Source organism: Linepithema humile, chromosome 3 (genome assembly GCF_040581485.1).
Source record: "Linepithema humile isolate Giens D197 chromosome 3, Lhum_UNIL_v1.0, whole genome shotgun sequence".
NCBI lineage: Eukaryota > Metazoa > Arthropoda > Insecta > Hymenoptera > Formicidae > Linepithema > Linepithema humile.
Genome location: NC_090130.1, coordinates 15,121,381 through 15,146,996, shown reverse-complemented (window position 1 = coordinate 15,146,996; position 25,616 = coordinate 15,121,381). Strand labels below are relative to the sequence as shown.

Here is a 25,616-nt window from a genome sequence, read left to right as displayed (position 1 = left end):
TATATTTTTACAATTTTATTCTATAAAGAATAATTTTGTGCATTTAATTTCGTATCATTGTTCTTTTTGCATAAATATTTAGTAGAAGAAACTAAAAAAGGAAGACTTTTGGTAGGTAAAATATTTCACGTTTTATTTTAATTTATACTTTTTATATTTTTTGTCAATTGATACTTAAAAAACCATTATATATTTAAAAGCTACTCTAATTATATAAGTTTTTTAAACTCATACATATTATAAACTTTTTATAAGTTCTTAATATTATGAAAAAATAGCCAAATGCATCAGGATTTTATGCTAATAAAAATAAAATTTATTCTACACAATTATTTTGCAGTATATTTTGTAAGTAACTGATATTCACTAGAAGTTGTTTTCTTTGTAGATCGTCAGATAAATGTAAACGGCAATCGAAACACAAAGAGCATATAAAAGAATCGAACAAGATCAACATTATGATTAAGTTTCCACAAATATAAGAATTATTCACACAAATTAAGAATTTATTCAACGCAAATAATTGAAATGTCTGTACATAAGTAAACATTGTCAAATATAAGTAATCACGCGATGAACAATTTGCATTAGCTTATTTAAATTCAATTTTATTTTTTTTTTATATTTTGTGCGCGTGTATGTGTGCGTGTGTGTGCGTGTGTGTGCGCGCATGTGTGTCTGTGGTTTTTACATTATTTAAATATATTTTGTTCACTTTTATTTTGCATTTTTTGAAGGAAAAAACAAGAGGTTTTTGATCTACAAATATTAAAATGCGAGCAGAAAGTTACATTTTTTGCAAATGTCTTCAAACCTATGTATAATGTACTTTATATATGTATAATACACAAAATTTGGCCACTTTTAAAAAATAATAATTTGTAGTCTAATATATTATGTAAAAGTTTTTGTTGACCTATTCTTTTTTAATCCCAATCATCACTATTTATATCTAAAACAATATCCGTGTTTTCTCTCGGCAAATCATTCTCGGCATTTTTGGCCACTTTTATTTTCTTGTTTTTGTTTCTCTTAGTAGTATTTACTGTTTTTTTAACAAGTTTTTTAGTAGTATTTGTCGATTCTTTTGTCTCAATTTTAGTCTCTAGTCCTTTCACTCGAAATTCCAGTTCACTTTCTTCTTCGCTATCTTCCGCACTCTGCTCATTGAATTTCTGCTTTTTTGATTGCCTCAAAACAGATGCATTGATTTCTTCTTCATTTTTTGTAAGCATTTTAAGTTTCTGCGATTCATGCAGTTTAGCCCATGTGGCATAAAATTTGGCTATCTCTGTGCCATCTGTCTTTACTCTATTTTCCCAATTTGTAATTTCTCCCATGTTTCTCAAGTCTATTGTCACTTTCGTACGTTCGGTTTCAATATATTTTCGATTTTCTTCAATCATACTCAAAAGCTGCTTCATTTTTTTACAATATGTCGCTATATGACATTTCTTCAGAAATGCTTTTAACTAGAAAATACATATATCAGATTAATTTTCCATACTTCTAATAAAATTATATTCTGAAAATATTTTGTCTTTTTTATGTACCTGTATTATACAAGATAGAAACAAATCTGGAAAATATATTTTATAGCTCTCAATTGCTGCATGTTTTAGTATAAGCTGATAAATTGTTTCGATAATGCTATCTTTAAAATCTTTTTCTACAAGCTGTGATTTCGATATTCTCAATGTATAAAGTATAGGTATAGGTTTTATTGAGGCCACTTTGTGCTTTTTATTAAAGTCGTAAGAATCCAATATCTAAAAAAAATTTAATAAAAAATATTGCACATTCTAGGAGTACAAGAATAATTATTTAGAAATCGCAAATAATCAGTACCTCGAGAAGAAATGGCAAAATAGGTATGAACACTCCTGTCTCCTTTGAAATGCTCAGTAACATCTCTATGCAATGGAACCTTAATGGATAGTGTTGTACGGTTGGAATTAATTTTATCGTTCCAATAATTATCTGTTAATAAATAATCCAATAAATTTGGGATAAATTTTTACACTATTTTTATACTTTTGCAATTAAGTTATTTAAAGTTATATTAAACATATATTATATAGAAATAACTAATACCTGGATCAATGGGTACAATAATGATCGTAACATTGATTTATCTTTTGACTTAGTTATAAAATCTACCCAAAAACGTAAGGAATTTATATATTGCCAATGATACACAATCCGAAAGTTTTCCTGAAAAGAAAAATAAAATTCTAAGTGTCAATAATAAATTTCGAAAAAAATATAATTATATTATTCGATAATTACCTTTTTCTTTAATGTAACGGCGTTTCTTAAATGTATTGCTAATTGCCTGATAAAAAGAAAGGCATGGTTGTATGACAGATCATGATCTAGTGCGTATATCTCGACTAAAGAAAGTCTCATAAAATTAATGCTCGGTAATGTGTTGGACGATACAAATTCGGTATTCCGTACATATTTCACATACATAGTCTAAAAAAAATTTTAATAACAATTTTCTACATTTATTTCTTTTTATTACAATCATGTAAATCTCACCTTTAACAGTTTCTCCAGTATGGATTCTCTATGATTAATAGCGATATAGAATATATTTAAGAAACTTATGACGCGAACAGTCTCATCTCCTGTTTCACACCACAGCTTTAACAAAATCCTCAACAATGGTTTAGTTAAGGACGAAAAAGATTGCATGTATGGCAACATGTAGCGAAGGTGTTTTAAAAGTACTGTTTGAATATTAGATGATGTTACATTTTCCAATAGCTGTGGAAAAAAAATGCTTCTTTATATAATTTATTTTATAGCTATATACCATATTATACGATAAATAAGATGTAATAAACAAGATAAATAAGATGTAAAACATTACTAGTTTATACTAATACCTTAAATAAATCTGTTAAGTACAATTTTAAAGTTCCTCGTATTTTGCCAAATCTCTTAGATTTATGCGCTTCATGAGATTCTGGGTCAAGTTTTAAAAAGCGTTTAAATGCATCAGACAAGTGTGTTATACAAAGTTGTACCACACCATTAAATACTAAAAATATATTTCAATAATATTAGAATAAAAATTATTTTTAAAAAAATAATAAATGGCTTAAATAATGTAAATAAAAACCAAACCTGCACTTCCTTCTACTTTATATCTTGTGGCTTTATATCTTGTGGCTGTATCAGATGATACTGCTACACTATTCAAGGCTGCACGAAAAGCTTCTACAGCATGTTTAATAGTAGCTGTTGATCTATAAGTTAAAAATAACGCATATAATTATTACTTTGTTATTGACTTGACAAAAATATATAAATAAAAACTTACTTATCTGTTTGTATTTCTTGTTGCCAAATTTTCAGTAATTTCAAAGTAATTTTCTTTTTTGAATTTTCTTCAGTTTCTTCTGGATGAAAATCACTATCATCACTAGCAACCTAAGAATTCAAAATTATTAAAAAATAAGACCAAGAAATTGAAAATTTATAAAAATTATGCACCTCCAATTCTTCTTGAGGAATGTGCCTGTCATCAAAATCTTTTATTGATGAACCATCATCTTCATCATCAGATAAGTTAAAATCCAAAAGATTTTTATCATTTTCTTCAAGATATTTAAAAAATTCAGGATCAGTGTCTTTTAATTTTATCAATGACTTTTTGTGTTCGACAGGATTTAAGTCACTTTCATCGCTATCTTCTTGATCACTGTTTAAGTCATCTATAAAAAATGATAAAAATTAAAATATACAATTTAAAATATAAAAAAATCTAAATATTTTAGATTATACCGTTATTTTTATTATTTTCATAATTCTCATCATAATTATCATTATCTGTGTCATTATTCTCATCACTGTCTATATCACTGTGAAAATCTTGTTCAAAAAATTCTTCTGTAGTAACTTTGCTTAAATCTTTCTTCTTTCTTTTAACTCCTAATCTTTTTTCTTTCGATAATGTAGTAGATTTTTGGCTTACTTTCTTCACCTTCATTTTTTTACAACTGAGTTATAAAATGTTAAGTAACCTTGAAAAAATTACACATTATGAATTGACACACTAATACAACAAATGCATATAATAAAAATCATCATTTTACAAAATATTTATTTACTTTGAGAATAACGGGAAATTCATGTATACAAAATAAAGACAGTCGTGCACGTTGTGTGATTAACATGATACATTGGATTGTACGGAAAGTTTATAGAAATTTTTATATAGGAAAATTCAAAGACAATATTTTTATACTTAGGTATACCTGTAGTCACTATTGTATTAACAATTTTTTTTTTTATAACTTTCTGTCACCTTTTAGACAGCTTCATAATTTTCTCCCCTCAGAACTTTCTATCTTTCTAGAAGAAAAATTGCTCAAGATTTGCTCAATCCCTACGAATTTTCCGAACAACCCAATACTTTCTTCATTTTACATGACTTCAATTTAAGATAACTAAGTATTTCATGAAATAACTCATATTTACTGTTTCACACAAATATAAGAAATTACTCAATGATAGTGACGACAAGGTTATAATGTGCACTTAATTTCTTAATTATTTTTATATATAAATAAAACAATCAAATTAGTAATTATGTATTATTGCTAATATGATAGAAAATTTTACTCTCTTACCTGTATAAGTACTCTGCAATATTATGAATACATAAAAACTAAATATACTCATAAATAGACAAATTCGCTTTATGCACAATTCCACGTGAGAAATGAGAAACAAAAGAGAAATATCAAAAGTTTGTTCTTTATTGCCGAACCTTCTGCACTAGTGTACACTAGTGACCAGTGTCGCCATACGTACACCTGAGGTCTGTTCTTTATAACTAAACTGGCTGCACTAGTTCAGAGTTTATCTTTTTCCTTCTAATGTAGAGGGCAAAAGATAAAAGCCGAGAGCACAAGCTTTTACATAAAGCATAACGCATAAGCATAAGGAAATTGATTGGTCTATATATAAGCATAAGCAAATGCATAAGGAAATGAACCAATCAATTTCCTTATGCTTATGCGTTATGCTTTATGCAAAAGTCTGTGCTCCGGCCAAAACTCTGAACTAGTGCAGCCAGTTCAGCTATAAAGAACAAACCTCTGGTCACAGAAATGCCTTAACACATGAACTTGCACGGGTGTCAAGGCATATCGAGTTGGCGTGTTCCGACTCTACATATTTTTACATCATGACTGGTTATGAACATAGCGGCAATGCCACGGACTAAAGGCCGGAGCACAGACTTTTACATAAAGCATAACGCATAAGCATAAGGAAATTGATTGGTCTATATATAAGCATAAGCAAATGCATAAGGAAACGGACCAATCAATTTCCTTATGCTTATGCGTTATGCTTTATGCAAAAGTCTGTGCTCCCGCCTTAAGGAATAGAGGGACTGATGGCTGGTTTATGCTTCGGTCTTAATCTTATAGCGTTTTCGATTATACAGGATTTGAACGACCCAGGGTTGGTTAATGACGTCATTGCAACCTCTCCACCAATGAAAGACTTGCATTTATAGTAAAATAGTGATTGATCAACCCTGGGTCGTTCAAATCCTGTATAATCGAAAACGCTATTAATCTTAGTCTTAGTCTTAACTTAATCTTAAGGACTCGTTTATGCTTCCCTGGAAATTCGGACTACGCATGTGCAAATGTAACAAAACCTAACCTAACCTAACCACAAATTGTAATAGAAAAACTATAAAAACACTCCTACACAGTTTTTGTTCTTTCAATTTAAGAGGTTAGATTCTACATACTAACTTACCACTTAAATTTAGCGCTTCTCCAATAGCGTTCCAACTATTCTTCACCACTAATTTATTTTTATAATTTGGATTTTTTTTATTCCAAACAACATCAAATTGTTGGACACATTCAATTAAATCAGCATCACTCATTTTCGTATTTTACAAGAATCGAAAACCATTATTTCGCGCGGTTTCGTGCTGCGTCGGACGTCAGACTTACCTCATTGGCCCGGCCTTAGGACATTAGGGACTAAAGTTAAAAGATGGGATCTTTCCAAGATTAATGGCTGGTTTATGCTTCGGTCTTAATCTTAATCTTAGTCTTAGTCTTAACTTAATCTTAAGGACTCGTTTATGCTTCCCTGGAAATTCGGACTACGCATGTGCAAATGTAACAAAACCTAACCTAACCTAACCACAAATTGTAATAGATCCCGGTGCTGCAAATTATAGTGAATGTTAAAATGAATCGCCAGCGGCAAAAAACTTTAATGTTTGGAATGGCACTTTTGTTATCAAGTGCCTATGCAGCATGTGTATTATTAAGAAATTAAAAAAAAAATAAAAGAAAACCACGGAGATACGCTGTTCGGCCACTGAATCGAAAAAGACACGAAACTGGTCATTTCTTTTCTTTAATGAAAGATATGCTGAATATTGAATACGATCAGGAACAATTTTTTAAATATACACGGATCGAAAACCATTATTTTGCGCGGTTTCGTGCTGCGTCGGACGTCAGACTTACCTCATTGGCCCGGCCTTAGGACATTAGGGACTAAAGTTAAAAGATGGGATCTTTCCAAGATTAAGATTAAGACTAAGATTAAGACTAGGGAAGTATAAACGCCCTTATGGCATTCTACGTTATCAACTCTTAAGATTAAGATTAAGACCGAAGCATAAACCGGCCATAAGATTAAGACTAATAGCGTTTTCGATTATACAGGATTTGAACGACCCAGGGTTGATCAATCACTATTTTACTATAAATGCAAGTCTTTCATTGGTGGAGAGGTTGCAATGACGTCATTAACCAACCCTGGGTCGTTCAAATCCTGTATAATCGAAAACGCTATAAGATTAAGACTAGGGAAGTATAAACGCCCTTATGGCATTCTACGTTATCAACTCTTAAGATTAAGATTAAGACCGAAGCATAAACCGGCCATGAGTCTAAAGCGGTGTCTACAATGAGATTTTAAGATGTAAAACTTAAGCTTTAAGTCGTAATTTGTGACGTCATTTCCTTTCGTAAGGCTTTCCCACTAGACTTTTAGCCGTAACTTTAAGCCTCAAGCGAATTGGCGAAATCTCAATTTTTACGGCTAAAAATTTACGGCTTAAAGTCGAGTATGATATAATGACCAATAGAAGCAAGGTTAGCGAAAATACGTACATGTTAAGCGTTGTCTACAATGAGATTTTAATACGTAAGATTTAAGAGTTAAGCTTTAAGTCGTAAGCCATAGCATAAGCCGTTAAGTTATAATGTCTACAATGAACGCCATAAACTCATAGCTTTTAGCCTTAATGATCACAAAGAACCAATCAGAAAGCAGATAGTTCCGCAGGCGCAAAAGAAGGATAAAGCGCACGTTTTACAGCTGTAAATCACGTAAATGCAATGGAAAAAAAAGATTTAGTGTTCTTCTTTGCGGCAATTGCATGGGTGCAATTAGCCTCTTATTTGCTGTTAACAAAACAACGTAAAAGTAGAAATCGAAGATGGTGGATGCTACCAGATAAGCGATAAAGACCTCATTTAGGAGCATACACTACTTTATTTTTAAAGTATAAACACACAAATCATGAAGAATTTTTTAAAATGACGAGACTTACAGTAGAACAATTTGAAGAACTGCTCAATTTGACTAGGTCTGCCTTGATAAAGACTAGTATGCGAGAATCTCTGGATCCTGAATTCCGTCTAGCATTTACAGTGTGGTATGTATATCGCCCTGTTATGTACGTTCATTTACACACATTCTCTCTATTTTCTATTAAATTGCATGTTCGCGCTTTTTTACAGCTTTCTAGCATCAGGGGACAGTTTTCCTTCAATGGCCAGATATTGGCGCATAGGCAGATCAACATCTTATAAAATAATTACAGAAACATGCAATGTTATTTGGCAACGTCTTCAAGGAACATATTTGAAGCCTCCTTCTCAAAAGGAGTGGAAAAATATTGAGAAAGGTTTTTATGATCGATGGAATTTTCCCAATTGTGTTGGAGCTCTAGATGGAAAGCACATCCGTGTGCAATGTCCACCCAATTCTGGTTCAGCATACTATAACTACAAAGGATATTATAGCATAGTATTGCTAGCTACATGTGATGCCAATTATGCATTTACTTTTGTAGACATTGGAGATTATGGTGAGAATACATCATTTAGTATTATTTTACAAAGTTTTTGAAATAATAACAAATTTTTAAATATGCATATAAAATATATATTTTAGGATCATTATCAGACACAAGTATCCTCAGTGCATCGGCATTTGGACGTGCTCTAGAACGTGATGAATTAGATCTGCCACCACCAAAGGTATTACCAAACTCAACATTGCTAGTCAATCACTACTTCGTGGGTAATGAAATTTTTCCCTTGCGGTTAAATCTATTACGACCATATGCAAGAAAGAACTTGTTAGGAATTGCACAAAAAGTTTTCAATTATAGACTTTCAAGGGCACGACGTGTTATTGAGAACGCTTTTGGAATTCTCGTAACCAGGTGAGATCATTACTTGATTAGTAATAAATTATTGTGATTCCTTATCATTGAATTATACAAAAATCAATGTCGATACAGCGATAAATATTTTTATATTAGGTGGAGAGTGCTGAGAACCACATTGGCCTTGCATCCAAATAATGTAGAGATTATAATTTCTGCTGTAGTCTGTTTACATAATTTTATCATGAAAAAAGAAGAACACATTGTTGGATTTAAATCATATTGTCCATCTGGTTATGTAGACTATTACGATGAAAATGGCAATGTTGTTTCTGGTTTGTGGCGAGGTGAAAACACTCCTGGAAGTAAGGCATTAGATATGTAGGTATTCTCATCCGCCATTTTGGTTCCTATTAGATGGAGAATTATAGCGTATACAGGGTGACACTTATAGCGTTTTCGATTATACAGGATTTGAACGACCCAGGGTTGGTTAATGACGTCATTGCAACCTCTCCACCAATGAAAGACTTGCATTTATAGTAAAATAGTGATTGATCAACCCTGGGTCGTTCAAATCCTGTATAATCGAAAACGCTATTAAAGACTGCCCACTAAGTACATAGCGTTATTTCTTGCCAAAAAATGAGTCGAAAAAAGTCCTGAATCATTTTTAATAATTGACGTGTTACACATGTACGCTATACTATACTATATACGCTATAATTCTCCATCTAGTAGGAACCAAAATGACGGATGAGAATACCTAAGGCACTAGATATGTAGGTATTCTCATCCGCCATTTTGGTTCCTACTAGATGGAGAATTATAGCGTATATAGTATAGTATAGCGTACATGTGTAACACGTCAATTATTAAAAATGATTCAGGACTTTTTTCGACTCATTTTTTGGCAAGGAATAACGCTATGTACTTAGTGGGCAGTTTTTAAGTGTCACCCTGTATACGCTATAATTCTCCATCTAATAGGAACCAAAATGGCGGATGAGAATACCTACATATCTAGTGCCTTAAGCCCCTTACACAATGCCAGGCAACAGGCAATAGGAATAGAGAATAATGTAAGAAAGAAAAAGAGAGAAATAGCTTTTCTCTCTTTCTCTTGTATGTTATTTCCTGTTCTTATTGCCTGTTGCCTGGCATTGTGTAAGGGGCTTTAGAATACCTACATATCTAGTGCCTTACTGGAAGTATAACACGACTCAATCGAGTGGGGTCTAATCATGCTGCCACAGTTGCAATAAAGCAACAAGACACACTAGCTGCATATTTCACCTCAGATCAAGGACAAATTCTTTGGCAATGGGAAATTGTTAATAGAGGTCGAATAATAAATATTCCTTAATTTACTAAATAACTGAAATAAATTTAATTTTATTGGTATTTATTTTATTATACATATACATGTTATTGTACAAAGCATATGTATACATTGTAGTATTTAACAAAACTTTAATAAATATACTTTTTACATATATATGTATACTTATTATTATACTTTTTATCACATTATTTATTGTACTTATCATTTATACTTTAAATTTTAACAGCCATATTATTCAGGTAATGTCTAATAGACGCATATTCATAAAAAAACATTATTGCACAATAATTAATCTTTGATTAGAAATAAAACTATCATTTTACTTCAATACTTTAGACAGAAATAAAAAGTCTTAGAAATGTCAGTCTATCAAGAATTACAAAAGTTTAATGTAATTGATATTGACTAAAAAAAATGCATATTATAAATTATTAAAACAGAGAAAATAAAAACATATTACAAAATAAAAAAGAATAGCATATGCGCCAAATTATAATAAAATTATGTCTTTTTTGCACTATATTGAAAGACAGAATGTATAAAAACTAAAAACTATATTTTGTATGTTTAAAGATATACCTCAGTTACCGAACAATTTATAATTATTTGTCTTGTGAATGAGTTGAAATAACTTGCATAATTGACATGAAACAAGTCAATTGCTGTTCATTCGGTACTCGTCTCATTGCTTCAGCTATTGCAGTGATACACGGATGGTGCTGTTCCACAGTAGCACGACTCAAATATGCTGTTGCCATTACATTGAGAGCATGAGAAGATTGACACAATACATTCTCCATTGTTTCCGTTGTTTTCTGCTTTTTTACTGCAAATTGATCTGGAGCTGGCACTTTCTTCTTCTGGATTACGTTATTCATGGTCTTAGTAACGATATCTGCAGCTGTCTTCTTTTGTACTTTATTATTTTTATTTGTATACTCAAATACATTATCCTCAGAGTCTATCAAAGTAACAGGAGATTGCTGATTTGAAGTTGATGATGTAATACTACAAGATTCATCAAGTGAAGGATTGCTAATACTATCATCTGAGCATGTCAGCACATTTACAGCATTTACATAACTGCATGCATTATTTAATGATAATGGACTTGACATTGTTTTATCTGCAGAGTCTTCGATGAGTATCGAAGACCTTATAATACTTTGTGATACATTGCTTTTTTCTTGGGATGCTGTCATAGAACTGCGTGACCTATATGGATAAAAATATTGAGATTTTATCATAGTGATAAGATATTTGCCAAAAATAACTGTATACTTGCATTCGATGTGCAATGTGCGGTGTCAAGAAAGACATTTGCTTGAAGTAAATCCACATTTTTGCCATTTTGCATCCTGAGCCACTAGGTTGATTCTTCATTTCCCGCAATTTTTTAGTAAATGTATTGCGAAGAATAATCCAACGTCCTTCTACTTGCTCACCTAATGTCACCGAAATAAAAATATTTGTTATTAACAAATTATTACTACTTTGTTACAAATTTGAAGAAATACTTAAATAATACTTAACCTGTACAGCCAAGAACTTTCCCAATACTTTTCCATATTTCAAGTTTAAGTTCCTTGTTCTTGTAATCTTTTAACGTTTTGTCAAAAACACTGGGTTTTCTCTTACAACAGAAATTAGAACTTCATCATCAATATGTAATGTTTCATTTAAATCCAATATTTCTACGTTTGAATCCATCGTGCAACGTGCAAGTCAACATAATATCTTAACATGTACGTATTTTCGCTAACCTTGCTTCTATTGGTCATTATATCATACTCGACTTTAAGCCGTAAATTTTTAGCCGTAAAAATTGAGATTTCGCCAATTCGCTTGAGGCTTAAAGTTACGGCTAAAAGTCTAGTGGGAAAGCCTTACGAAAGGAAATGACGTCACAAATTACGACTTAAAGCTTAAGTTTTACATCTTAAAATCTCATTGTAGACACCGCTTAAGGGAGTCCATGTAAAAGGTATATCTTTTTTCAATAAATCGGTTAAAGGTTTGGCAAGCTTCGAGAAATCTTTAATAAACCTACGGTAGTACCCAGCTAGGCCCAAGAACTGTTTTATATTTTTCTGATTTTTTGGTATAGGAAAGTTTTTTACTGCTATGATTTTATCTGGATCTGGTTTAACCCCCATTGAACTGATCACATGGCCTAAATATACAACTTCGTGTCTCAAAAATTGGCATTTCTCGGGTTGAAGCTGTAAGTTAGCTTCTCTTAGGGCGGTATTCATAGTCCGTTCTTATATTTAAAATCGTCTTAAGCACGGACTTATATTCGCTCTCTTCGTCACACATAGATTGTGTCTGACGAAGAGAGTGAATATAAGTTCGTGCTTAAGACGATCTTGAATATAAGAACGGACTATGAATACCGCCCTTAGTCTTTGCATTAATTTTTCAATTTTTATTCTATGTTCCTCCAAGGATCTGGCATACACAACAATATCGTCTAGATAGACAAATACTTCGTTTCCTTGTAAACCCACCAGCACACTGTCCATAAGTCTTTGGAACGTGGCTGGTGCGTTTTTCAGACCGAATGGCATTCTTAAATATTCGTAATGCTCATACGGGGTGGAAAACGCTGTCTTAGCTCTGTCATTCGGATTCATTGGAATTTGATGAAAGCCCTGTGCTAGATCAAATATGGAAAAATATTTAGCACTTCCTAACTGATCCAAGATCTCTACTATATTTGGAAGGGGGTATGCATCTCCGATAGTTTTTTCATTTAACTTCCTAAAGTCAATTACCATTCTCCATTTTTTTTCTTTTTCTCCGATCGATTTCTTAGGCACAATCCAAAGAGGTGCATTATATGGGGAAGAGGAAGGTTAAATAACGTTATCTTTCAGTAATTTTTTCACTTGTTTATCTATTTCTTCTTTATGGACTGGCGGGTATCTATATTGTTTAACATGAATAGGAATGTCGTCAGTGGTAGGAATGGAATGACTGGTGATATTAGAAAATTTTAATTTATCTCCTGGTAAGAAAAAGCAGTCTATATTCTTTTCTAATGTTGTTTCTACATATCTCCTCTCTTCTTCATTTAAATGACTCAAGTTTGTTAGATTTTTTAATTTATTATAACGGTGTTCAATTGCTGGAATTGTATCTTCAATGTTTGATTTATTGAAATAACAAAGCGCAGTGGAATTAGTAGGCTTAGTGAGGTCACTTAATTCAGTGGATTCAGAGAAATCAGTGGAGTTAGTAGAATTGACACAGTCAATTAAATTGGTAGAATAGTAATCTATCAAGTGCATGGGCTTCAGTATTATTGTGTAGTCACGCTCAGTGACGTTATATACTTTTAAATACCCTTTGCCTTGTGAATTAGTAACAAGTGCCTCACCAAGATATAATCCTTTAACGGGTTCACAACGCAGTACGTATCCTTCCGTTCTTTCAGGATTAGTAATATTAAAAGAGACTGGTAACACAGTTCGGGCTGGTACTATTATTTTCTCTTCGTTATAAAATGGAATTGACATGTTTCCAATAATCAAACTTTCTTTATCGTAATTTAGGATAGCATTATTATTTTTTAAAAATTCAGAGCCAAGAATTCCATCGCTCGGGATGGGTACTTCATCCTGCACTACGTGAAACTTTGTTATCTTACCGGCTACTGCAAAAATTACGGCTCCCTGTGTTTTAACAGGAACCTTAGTAATGCCTCTTAAAATTAATCTATCATCTAAATCTATGGAAGTGTTTTTTAAGATTTTAGACTTAATCATATTTATGGCAGAACCTGAATCAATCATAAATTTGCAATATCCTTGTAAATTTTTACAAGTTAGTATTATTTTTGGCAAAAAAGTAGCTGCCTCCGGGTTTGCCACTATTATTGTTGCATCCGGAATAAATTTTGAGACCTGATTATTTGCGTCAGAATTATTCATCCTTCGTTTATTATTGGTTCTGCCTGTACACTTATCGGATGCGCTGTAACATGAGCCGTATCCCGGGCCGCGCTCGCTATCAGGCGGCTTTCTAAGTTTTCCGGATTCTGTACAGAGTTTCGGTATGCTAGCTTTTTGCAGTTCGATATGTTATGTCCCGGAAATTTACAGTATCGACACACATCAGGAGAATTTGGACCTGGTACACCCGGAATTAGTGGTCTAATCCAAGGGCGCGGAATCAGTGTGTTAGGATTTTTTAAAATTGACTTTGGTGGTTCAGCGTGCGGTGATTCTATACTTTGTATGTCAGAGCGTAGTAAAGGAGCAGTTTTCTGCGAAGATTGACGTTCGCGTAATTTTTCTACTTCTAAATTATTTGAAATTTTGACGGCCCACTCAATGGCTACATCTAAATCGGTTATTTGCCGGTGTTCCATACGAGTTATTATATTAGACGGCAATCCATTAATAAAAGCTTCTAATACTTCTCCATCTATTTCTTCTATGAAAGTACGGCTTATGCTTTTTCCCTGACGTCTATTTCCATCCAATATAGCAAACTTCAAATCTTTTACTCTCCCCGCATATTTAAGAATTGTTTCAGCCGGCAATTTGTAAGTATTAGCAAGTTCACCTCGATATTGTGCAATTGACTTATTCGGTGCAAAAATAGCTTTTAGTTTGTCTAATAAATCGACAACACGCGTATACATATTTCCTTCAACAACTTGGTACGCATCACCCTCTAATTTATTAATAATAAACTGTACTAGCTGAGGCTCCTGTACAGAGGATAATAGATCACGAGCACGTTCACAAGCACGGGCAAATTGAAATACCGAAATTTTATAACCGTCATACGCAGGGATATTAGAAGCTACATCCTTTAATTTTAAAATCGGAAATGATGCTGGCACTTCGTCCTGCGCCGGCATGCTTTGATACTCTTCGTAGGCCGATGCGGCTCTTGAAGTTTCGTTCACGCGTTGTTCTAACATATTTATTTGTTCCGGCAATTTTTGTAACTGAGAGAGTTCACTTTGTATTTTAGAAAGCACTTGCATAAGTGAATTCGCGTCAATAGCTTCAGTAGCGCGTTTTTCTATTTCCTCGCGTTCGCGTAGCAAAGCTTGATGCTGTGCGCGTAATTGTTTTTCACGTTCATCGAGATGTTTTTGCCTAATGTCTATTTCGGCGTCGGTCGATACCGGTCCCTGCGAGCGAGTACCGTGCGACATTTTAAATTCACAAATCACAACACAGTGGAATATAGTACTTACACTGAAATATTATTATTAAACAAAATTATTGAACGATAGATCATTATCAAATCCCACCGCTGCCACCAATTTTTATGTTACGTCTGGTCACTAGACGTGTGTAGAGAATTCTGTAATATCGACTATTAGCGCGAAATTTGAAATGTCTCCTTATTTTTTAGTCACCCTGCATTCACCGGGTTTACTAGGGATACAGGAGGTAACAATCTATCGTATGAAAAGGATATGAATAAAATCAAATAAAATAGATTAAATTAGCTTACCTAATTTTAATTAGGAGCAAAGCCTTATAGATACGTCTTAATAATGCAGATATTACACTGCTAAATATAAACCAAATAACTCAGTGTTTTCAACTGAACAATGCAGAGAAAAATAGTATATAGAACTTAATATGACCTAACAGTGAGTCTGCTGGAAGAGAACTGTCTCACGAGCGATGATGTACGTTGGTCCTCTTGTGGTGGGGAGTAGGCCCTCGAGAGTATCGCATAGATTTTTAATCGTCACATCGGCTTCTTGATACGTTGGAATATCGTTTGGCTGGAAGTTGATATGCAGCTTGTTTTTGTTTATAAAAGATAGCCGACGGATAAGATGGGTGTCTGGTAACCTTTGCTTATTTTATTCTTATCTCTTCACTTATTTGTTCAATGCATTGTTCAATTATGCAGTATTCTTATAGGTATAGTATAATTAATATTTTTATAACTAATAATACAGTTAACACTAATCATAACTTTAATCTTGCTCTTTGGATAAATTTTAGATGGACTTGAACAGATCTCTTTAATAATGTTCTGTTCATTGAATTTTACCATTGTCGGGACATCACAATGGTCGTGAAATCACCTTATATTCTTACACCGTGGTTCGTATACATAACACGTAACTTATGATATCCGACTTTCACGTTATTTTCATCGACATATAGAATGGACTGAGCATCGCGATGGGTAAGCGCGCGCCTGCTTTAGAGTGAGAGGTACTACATCTGAGGCCTATGTTTGTCTCTCTTGCAAGCTTCTGATTTGTTATTTCGTCCCCCTCCAGAATTCTAGCAGTAACATAGCATTAAATTTGACACCTCACCTTTGCCTACTCGCTTTGGAATAACGTGAAACGTTTATCTTTATCTTTAAAAATTAAAAAATGGTTTTAAGGTGTTTTGTGTGCAAAATTACGTATGATAAAAATAAAAAGGATATACAGATGCATAAGTAAGTATATTAAAAGTATTTTTTATAGGACATTATTGTAACACATTCTTTAAACATATTGTTTTAAAGCTGTATATAATTATATTATATACGTAACTTGCATAGTTTTGTTAAATATATATTAAAATTATATATTATATAATAAATTAAGATATGTAATAGTATGTAATAAAAATTGTGTAAAGTAAAATTATAAAAAGTTAGGTTAGATTATGCGTTTTACAAATAAGAGATATTTAGAACATTATTTTAAATATTTTGTAATATAATAATAATTGAATTATACAATATAAAGTAATACATTATCATTATTTTCAGAGTTCCAGAAAAAGAACACATAAAAAAATTATGGTTATCTGCATTAAACATCAAGCAGATCAGTTCAAATGCAAGAGTATGTTCAAAACATTTTAATGAACAGGATTTCACAAAAAGTATTGTTGGGGGGAAAGAAAATATATCAAATCTGATGCAGTCCCATCTATAAATTTACAGAAAAATGGAGAAACCACTGATCGTAGCAACTCTGAGAGCATAGAAGAGAGCATAGAAAGTACACAATACTGCAACAAGAAACATACATGTTTGAAAAGGTAATTTACAAACAAAATATTGAATAATTACTGTTGATAAGTGTTATTATTTTTATGCTTAAGATCCTTAGCAATGAAACAGGCAACTGAAGATGAAGTAGTGCTTCGAAAAAATATTAGAACATTTCGTGATATAGACGTCAAACAGATTTCACAATCACCGTTTGAAGCAGAAACCTGCTTGGAAGCACTCATTGAAGAACTGCATGAAAAACGGAAGGAGATAAAACGATTTAGAGATAAAGTCAGAAAACTACAGAAAACAGTTAAAGATTTACGCTCACTGATGAAGACTTTAAAAGATAATAATTTAATAACAAGCACAGCTAGAGATATATTGCATCTGAAATATTATATATCTTTTTGCACTGTTGCATAAAAGACTATACACTGCATATTAATGCGTACGGCGTACGGTATGCCGCTTGCCGCTATGCTCGAGCATTCCCTCTCACTTTCAAAAAGTGGTCGCTCAAGATGGCTGCCATGACGTACATCCGTCCGCGGACTTACCTAGTCCTGGCCATGGACATAGGAATATAGGGACAGAGCATGTCGCTGCGGGGGGGAAGCCATTGCGGGACGATGCGACGAGGTAAAGTGTGCCTACATTTGATTGGCTGTTAGTTTGTGCAAGCGCAGTAATGTAAAATAACCATCGACATATAGAATGGACTGAGCATCGCGATGGGTAAGCGCGCGCCTGCTTTAGAGTGAGAGGTACTACATCTGAGGCCTATGTTTGTCTCTCTTTTTGCAGGGCCGTCCAAATAAAATTGCGGACCATGCGCATTTTTCTATGAAATGTGTAGTCAATAGATTTTTTTAGAATTTATTTTAAAATTTGTTTTAATATATTTAATATATTTATGAATAAACAATAAATTTGCTTTAATTTATATTATATTTATATTAATATTTTATTAATTATAAAGTTTTATAAATAGATATATGTTTACAAATTTTATTATAAATATTATTATTATCTACACACTATACTAATGTTATAAATAATAAAAAAATTATATTGTTGATATATAGAAAATTTTATTTATTTACATTTATAAAAAATTACAATACTACACATTATTATAAAATATAATATGATATATGCCACTTACAGGATATTGTTATAATTATATGTATAAAACAAAATTTTATTATATAATATTTATAGTTACATGTATTTCTTATATTTCTTATATCATGTATTTCTATATCTATCTTATATTTATTGATGCATAAATAAAATTGTTTTTGTTAACTTATGTCTTATTCTATTTATGACTGCAGATTTTGTCTTTGCTGCGTGATTTAATCTTATTTTAAAAAAATTAACAAAAATTAATTTTATTAATTGATATCTATGATCGTTTAAATAATTTTGTTCAAAATAGTGGTCCTTATGATAAAAAACATTACTCGTTACTTTGCGTAAACTTTTCATTAAAAGAAACTGTAAAAGATTTTTATGTTGAAAAAAAAAATATTATTTTCCCTAAAAGTAATTTCACCTATTTTACACAATAATATTATACATCAGCAGATACATTAATTAAACCACCTCTTGATTTTAAATGCTGTAATTTTGAAAACGTTGTGTCACTGTGTAAAAGAGTCAAACAGACATTGCATGATAAATCTTTTGATATTTTACGTACTATAAATCCTGCAATATAGCCAAGTACATTATTAATATAATCTTTATTTATTACCTCAAATAGAGCATGAATATTATAACTGTGGTCATAATTTATATTATTATTCAAAATATTAATGTCATTTTCTTCAGTTATACAAATATTATCAATATTATCTTTATGTATATTAGTGGAAGTAATATTTAAAAAGATAGTATCGTCTAAAGCAACGCTATTTGCATATTTTGAACCGCTAACTTGTGCATGCGTTAGCAATTTTTTAAAGACAGCCATGAATTGCGTACAAGTAGGGTTGTTATTATGACCACAATGATTTCGTACTGCAGAAAAAAATAATTCCAAGTGGTCCTGGGATAACTTATATGTTAAAAAATACGACATATTACTGTTTTCTTGTATCCAATTTTTAAATATTCCTACAATACTATTTAAAGTAATAATTAACCCAAAAAATCCAGTTTTGCGTTTTGAATGTAAAATTGAAACTCCTTGATATTTTAAAGAAGATATATAATCTATGAAACAATTAATTTTTTGTGTGATTTCTGTTAAATTTTTCGTAGTAATAGGTTGTCTAGATGGAGTAATACAAAACTTATTTCGAGAATTTAAGACATCAAAAATATCATTAAACATTAAGCAAAATTTTTCTGTTGCCTTACTATTTGCGAATTCCGGGAGTTTAATAGATTCTCGGAGATACTGCATACCTTTTGACACACTACTGCTTAAAACTTGAACCGCGAGACAAACTTTCATTTTTTCGTTGTACCAATTTAAGTGTCGAAGTCTAACTTTAGTATTTACATGTAATCCATACTTTTCTTGTATGCGTATCAATTTTTGTACAAAGTCATATCGTATCTCTTTGTTATTCTTATTTTGAAGAACTTTATATTCAGCAAAACAGTTTCCAACTAATTTAATCATATGACATGCATCTAATATGATATATATTCGTTTTTTAGTAATTGGATGCAGAAAGAATACTTGCAATTCTTTATCAACTTGTAATTGTGCACCTAATATATTTGCCATAGTAAAATTATATTGTGGATCGTCAAAAGTTAATGAAATTATGTCAATACCTGTTTCATGAATACTTTTTAAAACGTTTGTAATAATATTAGCACGATCCCTTGCAGTCAATGCATCGATGAAATAATACGCAACTGGTATTTTCCAATGTTCGTTAATAGCTACTGCCATAATAACAACCACTTCTTTAGCTAAAGGCAATTCATCACTATCTAGTTTTGTCCCAAAATTAATGAAACCTATGTATTCTTTTCCATTAAAGTCAATCTGTTTTTTTATAGACGTATCATCAATTTGTAAACCGCAAAGAATAGTGTGATTCTTTTCAATAGCTTCGCGTGCTTTTTTTGTTAAACAATCTAATGCAGGTTGTGAAATTCCGGGGGATCCATCGATAGAATAGTACCATTTACGGATTGTGAAAGGATGTGGTAAAATATTTATAAATGATCTCCGGACGAAGTCATAGGCTTTAGGAGAGTAAAAGTGTAATGTGGCTGCAAAAGTTTTCAATTCTGGAGGAAAAGCATTAAATTTATGCTTGTGTGAAAGTACTTTTTGTACTAATGCTACAAGTGCAAGAGATTCTGTTGACTGGAAAAGAATAAATAATTTTGATACGTATTAATAATTTACAATGATCACGACAAAATAACTCTCCGCAGTGGGTATTTTTGCTAGAAATATTTGCAATAATGAGAGCAATGTAAACAATACATTCTACATACATACATACCATATATATATCGCCATTATTGTTAACATACATTGTAGAATGTATTATTTACATTGAAACTAATTACTTACTTGTAATATATCTCTAGCTGTGCTTGTTATTAAATTATTATCTTTTAAAGTCTTCATCAGTGAGCGTAAATCTTTAACTGTTTTCTGTAGTTTTCTGACTTTATCTCTAAATCGTTTTATCTCCTTCCGTTTTTCATGCAGTTCTTCAATGAGTGCTTCCAAGCAGGTTTCTGCTTCAAACGGTGATTGTGAAATCTGTTTGACGTCTATATCACGAAATGTTCTAATATTTTTTCGAAGCACTACTTCATCTTCAGTTGCCTGTTTCATTGCTAAGGATCTTAAGCATAAAAATAATAACACTTATCAACAGTAATTATTCAATATTTTGTTTGTAAATTACCTTTTCAAACATGTATGTTTCTTGTTGCAGTATTGTGTACTTTCTATGCTCTCTTCTATGCTCTCAGAGTTGCTACGATCAGTGGTTTCTCCATTTTTCTGTAAATTTATAGATGGGACTGCATCAGATTTGATATATTTTCTTTCCCCCCAACAATACTTTTTGTGAAATCCTGTTCATTAAAATGTTTTGAACATACTCTTGCATTTGAACTGATCTGCTTGATGTTTAATGCAGATAACCATAATTTTTTTATGTGTTCTTTTTCTGGAACTCTGAAAATAATGATAATGTATTACTTTATATTGTATAATTCAATTATTATTATATTACAAAATATTTAAAATAATGTTCTAAATATCTCTTATTTGTAAAACGCATAATCTAACCTAACTTTTTATAATTTTACTTTACACAATTTTTATTACATACTATTACATATCTTAATTTATTATATAATATATAATTTTAATATATATTTAACAAAACTATGCAAGTTACGTATATAATATAATTATATACAGCTTTAAAACAATATGTTTAAAGAATGTGTTACAATAATGTCCTATAAAAAATACTTTTAATATACTTACTTATGCATCTGTATATCCTTTTTATTTTTATCATACGTAATTTTGCACACAAAACACCTTAAAACCATTTTTTAATTTTTAAAGATAAAGATAAACGTTTCACGTTATTCCAAAGCGAGTAGGCAAAGGTGAGGTGTCAAATTTAATGCTATGTTACTGCTAGAATTCTGGAGGGGGACGAAATAACAAATCAGAAGCTTGCAAGAGAGACAAACATAGGCCTCAGATGTAGTACCTCTCACTCTAAAGCAGGCGCGCGCTTACCCATCGCGATGCTCAGTCCATTCTATATGTCGATGAAAATAACACATGTTTTGCGAAGGTATGGTTAGGTTAAAAGTTTTAAGCAAAATTTGTGTCAACAATGGTGCAGTGTTTGCTACAATCGTGCAAAAATAGATCTGATTGTCAAAATTGGAAACAAGGAAATAGAAAAAATGTGAAGATAACATTCCACAAGTATATTAATTAAAAATTTCTCACATTTAAAGTAATATATATATTTTATTTTAAGAGTATATATTGCTAAAAGCATTGTTTTTTAGGTTTCCAAAAAATCCTACAACTCGAGCAATGTGGTTAGAAAGTTTGGGAATAAATTTATCATCTATCCCAAATACAGCTCGCATTTGCTCTGCTCATTTTGATGAAAAATTCTTTGATAAGACATGTTCGATAACTCAACTTAAGCCAAATGCATTGCCGAATGTATAAATAATAACAAAAATTTATTTTTTATTTATGATATATGTACAATATTTTATTTATATATTTATGAATATTCTTATATTTCAGAGAACACTTGCAATACAACAACTTTCTTCGAATTCTACTGTAGTAGAACAATCTACACATGATAAAAATCAAATTTCTTCTTCAAATTTTGTGGCAAAATCTAATATTGAAAATCCTGCCAGTATTACAAACGATAATATACATGATACAACAGATCATTTGTTAGAACCAATAGTTCCAACAGAATCAATCAATGAATTACCAAATATATTTCCATGTAAGAATAATTTTTATTAATTATGATGCATTATTATATAGCTATTTTTAAAGAAAATAGACTGATAATTTCAGTATATCATACTTATTTAAATCTATATAACTATATTTATTATTATTTTAGCACAATCTTTAATATCTAAAATAGATAAAGCGACAATGGTATCACCAAAACGCATCTATAATTCTCCAAAAAAATCCAGATTACGAAGAAAAATAAGATTTTTGGAAGCAGAACATGCGAAGAAAATCTCTTATAATTTGTATTCTTATAATTTTTATGATATCCTTTTAACTACTGACTAATAATTTCGTTGCAATAAACTATTTTAAAAAATTCACTATTATAATATTATTATTCCCTTCTAAATTAAGAAAATATAAAAATATAGTCATTTATTCTTTTTCACAATTAAAGCCTTAATTCAGATTGCTTATGTTGCATGCAGTCTGAATAAGTTTGACGGTATTGAGCATGCGCAAAACCATAACCAATCAAATTCAGGCACACTATCATGGCGGACCCCCCCGCATTTTCGCTTTACTCCCCTTGCCCATTTCTTATGTTTGTGCTCTGTCCCTATATTCCTATGTCCATGGTCCTGGCTAGTATATGCTCCCTCCTGTTTCTTTTTACTCAATGATATATATATTTAAAGTCCCTCAACACGTAGCCACCTAGCGATTCAATGTGGAACAATGACGGGAAAATCACAAAAATTTGTTGCCGTGAAATCACCTTATATTCTTAAGCCTTGTGTCCACGATGCTAGAACTCAATCCGAGATCTCGGTCCGAGTCTTCGAACAATAATATTTATACTTGGCTGAATATAGTTAGCGTTGTAATCGAGTTACGATTCTTTACGATGATTTTCTGATCTATGTTATATTGCCAAGTTGGTTTATAGATATCATCAAGTGATGCACCGCTTGATTTCGAATGTTTTATTTTATTTAGATGGTCCAGATATTGTGATCTTAAATTATTAATTTTTTTTTTGCAATTTCAGTTGTTAGTGGTTGTCCTGTTAATTCTTTGTACTGATTACAGATTATCTGTAAAGCTTGATCTCGTTTCATACGATTATGATAATCAACACTTTTTGTAACATATAAACAAGAATGTTGTTGATATAACATTAATAAAATTTTAACATTTTCCTTATTATCCATTTTTTATTATAAAAGAAGTTTTTTCTGAAAATCAATTTTATATATTATTATACTTTTCTTGAAAAATAATATGTATATATAGGTTATAATATATTTTTAATGTCTAATTTAATCTGCATTAAAACTAATAATAACTACTTATGTAAATCTTATTAATTATTAATCTTATTAATTTATTTTATTTAAGAATTATATTTCTCTTATTTTTTCAATTCTATAATTACTTACTAAAATATTATTTATATTGTTTACAGTATCTCGTATCACTATAAGTATCTTATATTTTGTCTTGACAGATAGTAAAAGAAACTAGTAAAATCTAATAACACGCAATAACTCGTTCCGAAAAATGGGACGCAACGCATTTTTTCGTTTGAGCTTCTTATTCGAGTTTTGCATCCAAATTCAGTGTGTACATGATCTGAGTTCTAGTAACTTTCCCTCAGTTCGAGATCTCGGACCGAGTTCTAGTATCGTGGACACAAGGCTTTACACCGTGACCGTGTCTGACACCGTGTCAATATGTGTCGCCCATAGCATAGGAATAAGGAGACAGAGCATAAAATCTTACTTTAGGCGAGGGGAGTGAAGCCAGTTCCGCGGTGCAGGGAATAGCAGTCACGTGATATTTTGGTGCCACATTGGCATTAGTTGTAGCATAAGGCCGGCGTCACATAGAACCCGTAATCCGTAATCCGCACCGGAAGTCCGCAAAAGTTACTAGGGATTGCGTCCGTAACGTTACGTGTGTTTTATCTCCTTGTGTCCCATGGAGCCGTAATTCCATGAAATTTCCGTAAAAGTTACTAAAAGTTACTAGTTATTACTAGTAATGCTTTTTTTAATTTTATTTATTTAACTAAATTTGACGATTTAATTAAAATTTTTGTTAAAATTATAATATATTCTGTAGTTTTCTTATGAATAAAATACAAATAAACAATTATAATCTGTTAAATAAAAAATAGTAATACCGTTACGTGTGTATTTACGGCTCCATGGGACACAAGGAGAAAAAACACACGTAACGTTACGGACGCAATCCCTAGTAACTTTTGCGGACTTTCGGTGCGGATTACGGATTACGGGTTCTATGTGACGCCGGCCTAAATGTGGCACCAAAGTACCATGTGACCGTAGTCCCCGCTCCCCGAAAGCGGCTTCACCCCCCGCGGCTTACACTCCGTCTCGTTATTCCTATGTCTATGGTGTCGCCTAAATGCCTTGATGGAAAACTCCCAGTCATTGAACTATATACCATACTGGAACGAGCACAGGCTACCCCCTCCATTCGACAAAACGGTCAGACAAGGCAATGACTCGGTACCGGATTTCTCTTTCTATCTCGTCTATTCTCAACTAAGGCTGAATTCCCACTGAGTGCGTCGCGTCACGCGTCACCAATCAAAACATACATTTCATATATGTGTATAATATGTATTATACAACACATATAAAATATGTGTTTTGATTGGATGACGCGTGACGCGACGCGCTCAGTGGAAATTCGGCCTAATAGTAGTTGTGAACACGTGACCAAAACTGTTGGTTAGATAGAGAGATCCAGGTCCGAACAGCTATCTCCATCTAACCGGTCGAGAACAAAGGCGTGCTCGTTCCAGTATGATATATATTTCAATGCTCCCAGTATTACGTTACGTATACTATAGGTCTGTTCTTTATAGCTGAACTGGCTGTACTAGTTCAGAGCTTATCTTTTTCCCTCCACATTGGAAGGAGAAAGATAAACTCTGAACTAGTGCAGCCAGTTCAGCTATAAAAAACAGACCTTATATTCAGTGTACACTTTCTGAACTAGTGCAACTAGTTCAGCTAAAAAGAATAAACCTATGCTCTACTCTACATCATTAGTGCTAGTGCATATACGCAATAAATCTTGTATAATATGGCGTTATAGAATATTTAACTTTGTATAATTTTTACATAATTATATAATTTTATAATTAAACACAACTGAAACATAACTTGCTGTTAATATTTAGAATAAAATTGTCTAAAAAAGGAAAAAGATTAGGTTAGGTTAGGTTTTCAATTTTATAAAATGCTCCATATTTTAATTTATTTAATTTGTAAGCATTTTGCATCTATTTATTGATGTTTTTCCAATATTCTTGTGAATAACATGAAAGATGA

General features: G+C 31.7%; 6 protein-coding genes across 13 annotated transcripts; 3 read left to right on the top strand and 3 right to left on the bottom strand.

Moving 5' to 3' along the window:
- Window positions 1-485: 485 nt before the first annotated feature.
- On the bottom strand, window positions 486-4,803 carry Noc2 (Nucleolar complex protein 2). 2 transcript variants are annotated; one of them, XM_012362296.2, is made up of 12 exons: window positions 4,644-4,803; window positions 3,796-4,034; window positions 3,505-3,725; window positions 3,332-3,441; window positions 3,136-3,257; window positions 2,895-3,049; window positions 2,545-2,772; window positions 2,290-2,478; window positions 2,095-2,214; window positions 1,849-1,980; window positions 1,554-1,769; window positions 486-1,472 (listed from the first exon to the last, which is right to left on the bottom strand). In XM_012362296.2, exons 2-12 carry the CDS (start codon window positions 3,998-4,000, stop codon window positions 927-929), a joined length of 2,244 nt encoding a protein of 747 aa, XP_012217719.1. In that variant the 5' UTR covers window positions 4,001-4,034; window positions 4,644-4,803; the 3' UTR covers window positions 486-926. The 2 variants fall into 2 exon arrangements, with proteins under 2 accessions (XP_012217719.1, XP_067208098.1); XM_067351997.1 differs by lacking the exon at window positions 1,554-1,769.
- Window positions 4,804-7,336: 2,533 nt separating this feature from the next.
- Window positions 7,337-9,956, top strand: LOC136998800 (uncharacterized). 2 transcript variants are annotated; one of them, XM_067351999.1, is made up of 4 exons: window positions 7,337-7,720; window positions 7,806-8,155; window positions 8,242-8,515; window positions 8,594-9,956. In XM_067351999.1, exons 1-4 carry the CDS (start codon window positions 7,602-7,604, stop codon window positions 8,841-8,843), a joined length of 993 nt encoding a protein of 330 aa, XP_067208100.1. In that variant the 5' UTR covers window positions 7,337-7,601; the 3' UTR covers window positions 8,844-9,956. The 2 variants fall into 2 exon arrangements, with proteins under 2 accessions (XP_067208100.1, XP_067208101.1); XM_067352000.1 differs by having other exon boundaries at window positions 7,343-7,720; window positions 8,615-9,956.
- Window positions 9,825-15,374, bottom strand: LOC136998799 (uncharacterized). Of its 4 annotated transcripts, none has more exons than XM_067351998.1 (4): window positions 11,567-12,056; window positions 11,337-11,436; window positions 11,089-11,248; window positions 9,825-11,018 (listed from the first exon to the last, which is right to left on the bottom strand). In XM_067351998.1, exons 1-4 carry the CDS (start codon window positions 11,582-11,584, stop codon window positions 10,406-10,408), a joined length of 891 nt encoding a protein of 296 aa, XP_067208099.1. In that variant the 5' UTR covers window positions 11,585-12,056; the 3' UTR covers window positions 9,825-10,405. The 4 variants fall into 4 exon arrangements, 1 of the variants encoding a protein (XP_067208099.1); XR_010889338.1 differs by lacking the exon at window positions 11,567-12,056 and adding an exon at window positions 15,285-15,374 and having other exon boundaries at window positions 10,710-11,018; XR_010889337.1 differs by having other exon boundaries at window positions 10,710-11,018; window positions 11,567-15,260.
- A 661-nt stretch (window positions 15,375-16,035) lies between these two features.
- Window positions 16,036-18,098, top strand: LOC105675819 (uncharacterized). Of its 2 annotated transcripts, none has more exons than XM_067352002.1 (4): window positions 16,036-16,241; window positions 16,560-16,635; window positions 16,737-16,834; window positions 16,898-18,098. In XM_067352002.1, the coding sequence occupies exons 1-4, from the start codon at window positions 16,174-16,176 to the stop codon at window positions 17,211-17,213; spliced, it is 558 nt and encodes a 185-aa protein (XP_067208103.1). In that variant the 5' UTR covers window positions 16,036-16,173; the 3' UTR covers window positions 17,214-18,098. The 2 variants fall into 2 exon arrangements, 1 of the variants encoding a protein (XP_067208103.1); XR_010889339.1 differs by having other exon boundaries at window positions 16,075-16,241; window positions 16,717-16,834.
- LOC105675827 (uncharacterized) lies at window positions 17,857-21,483 on the bottom strand. Of its 2 annotated transcripts, none has more exons than XR_010889340.1 (4): window positions 21,277-21,443; window positions 20,883-20,958; window positions 20,684-20,801; window positions 17,857-20,620 (listed from the first exon to the last, which is right to left on the bottom strand). XR_010889340.1 is itself a non-coding variant. In XM_067352003.1 (4 exons), the coding sequence occupies exons 1-4, from the start codon at window positions 21,342-21,344 to the stop codon at window positions 20,329-20,331; spliced, it is 534 nt and encodes a 177-aa protein (XP_067208104.1). In that variant the 5' UTR covers window positions 21,345-21,483; the 3' UTR covers window positions 17,857-20,328. The 2 variants fall into 2 exon arrangements, 1 of the variants encoding a protein (XP_067208104.1); XM_067352003.1 differs by having other exon boundaries at window positions 20,684-20,781; window positions 21,277-21,483.
- Window positions 21,484-21,498: 15 nt separating this feature from the next.
- Window positions 21,499-22,674, top strand: LOC136998802 (THAP domain-containing protein 1-like). Its single transcript, XM_067352001.1, has 4 exons — window positions 21,499-21,735; window positions 21,822-21,984; window positions 22,072-22,288; window positions 22,412-22,674. The coding sequence occupies exons 1-4, from the start codon at window positions 21,641-21,643 to the stop codon at window positions 22,591-22,593; spliced, it is 657 nt and encodes a 218-aa protein (XP_067208102.1). The 5' UTR covers window positions 21,499-21,640; the 3' UTR covers window positions 22,594-22,674.
- The last annotated feature ends 2,942 nt before the right edge of the window (window positions 22,675-25,616 follow it).

Excerpts from the sequence above, each read along its gene's own strand:
- Noc2 (XM_012362296.2), bottom strand. The coding sequence starts at position 4,000 with ATGAAGGTGAAGAAAGTAAGCCAAAAATCTACTACATTATCGAAAGAA. Across the intron at positions 2,215-2,289 it reads CCGTTACATTAAAGAAAAAG|GAAAACTTTCGGATTGTGTA; the intron begins GTAATTATCGAA and ends TTTTCTTTTCAG. Across the intron at positions 1,473-1,553 it reads TTCTATCTTGTATAATACAG|TTAAAAGCATTTCTGAAGAA; the intron begins GTACATAAAAAA and ends TGTATTTTCTAG.
- LOC136998800 (XM_067351999.1), top strand. The coding sequence starts at position 7,602 with ATGACGAGACTTACAGTAGAACAATTTGAAGAACTGCTCAATTTGACT. Across the intron at positions 7,721-7,805 it reads CGTCTAGCATTTACAGTGTG|CTTTCTAGCATCAGGGGACA; the intron begins GTATGTATATCG and ends GCTTTTTTACAG. Across the intron at positions 8,516-8,593 it reads TTTGGAATTCTCGTAACCAG|CGATAAATATTTTTATATTA; the intron begins GTGAGATCATTA and ends ATGTCGATACAG.
- LOC136998799 (XM_067351998.1), bottom strand. Across the intron at positions 11,249-11,336 it reads GAAAGTTCTTGGCTGTACAG|GTGAGCAAGTAGAAGGACGT; the intron begins GTTAAGTATTAT and ends CGGTGACATTAG. Across the intron at positions 11,019-11,088 it reads CCGCACATTGCACATCGAAT|GTCACGCAGTTCTATGACAG; the intron begins GCAAGTATACAG and ends TTATCCATATAG.
- LOC105675819 (XM_067352002.1), top strand. The coding sequence starts at position 16,174 with ATGGTTTTAAGGTGTTTTGTGTGCAAAATTACGTATGATAAAAATAAA. Across the intron at positions 16,636-16,736 it reads AGATCAGTTCAAATGCAAGA|AAAAATGGAGAAACCACTGA; the intron begins GTATGTTCAAAA and ends ATAAATTTACAG. Across the intron at positions 16,835-16,897 it reads AAACATACATGTTTGAAAAG|ATCCTTAGCAATGAAACAGG; the intron begins GTAATTTACAAA and ends TTTATGCTTAAG.
- LOC105675827 (XM_067352003.1), bottom strand. The coding sequence starts at position 21,344 with ATGGTTTTAAGGTGTTTTGTGTGCAAAATTACGTATGATAAAAATAAA. Across the intron at positions 20,959-21,276 it reads AAGGATATACAGATGCATAA|AGTTCCAGAAAAAGAACACA; the intron begins GTAAGTATATTA and ends CATTATTTTCAG. Across the intron at positions 20,621-20,683 it reads AAACATACATGTTTGAAAAG|ATCCTTAGCAATGAAACAGG; the intron begins GTAATTTACAAA and ends TTTATGCTTAAG.
- LOC136998802 (XM_067352001.1), top strand. The coding sequence starts at position 21,641 with ATGGTGCAGTGTTTGCTACAATCGTGCAAAAATAGATCTGATTGTCAA. Across the intron at positions 21,736-21,821 it reads GTGAAGATAACATTCCACAA|GTTTCCAAAAAATCCTACAA; the intron begins GTATATTAATTA and ends ATTGTTTTTTAG. Across the intron at positions 22,289-22,411 it reads ATTACCAAATATATTTCCAT|CACAATCTTTAATATCTAAA; the intron begins GTAAGAATAATT and ends TTATTATTTTAG.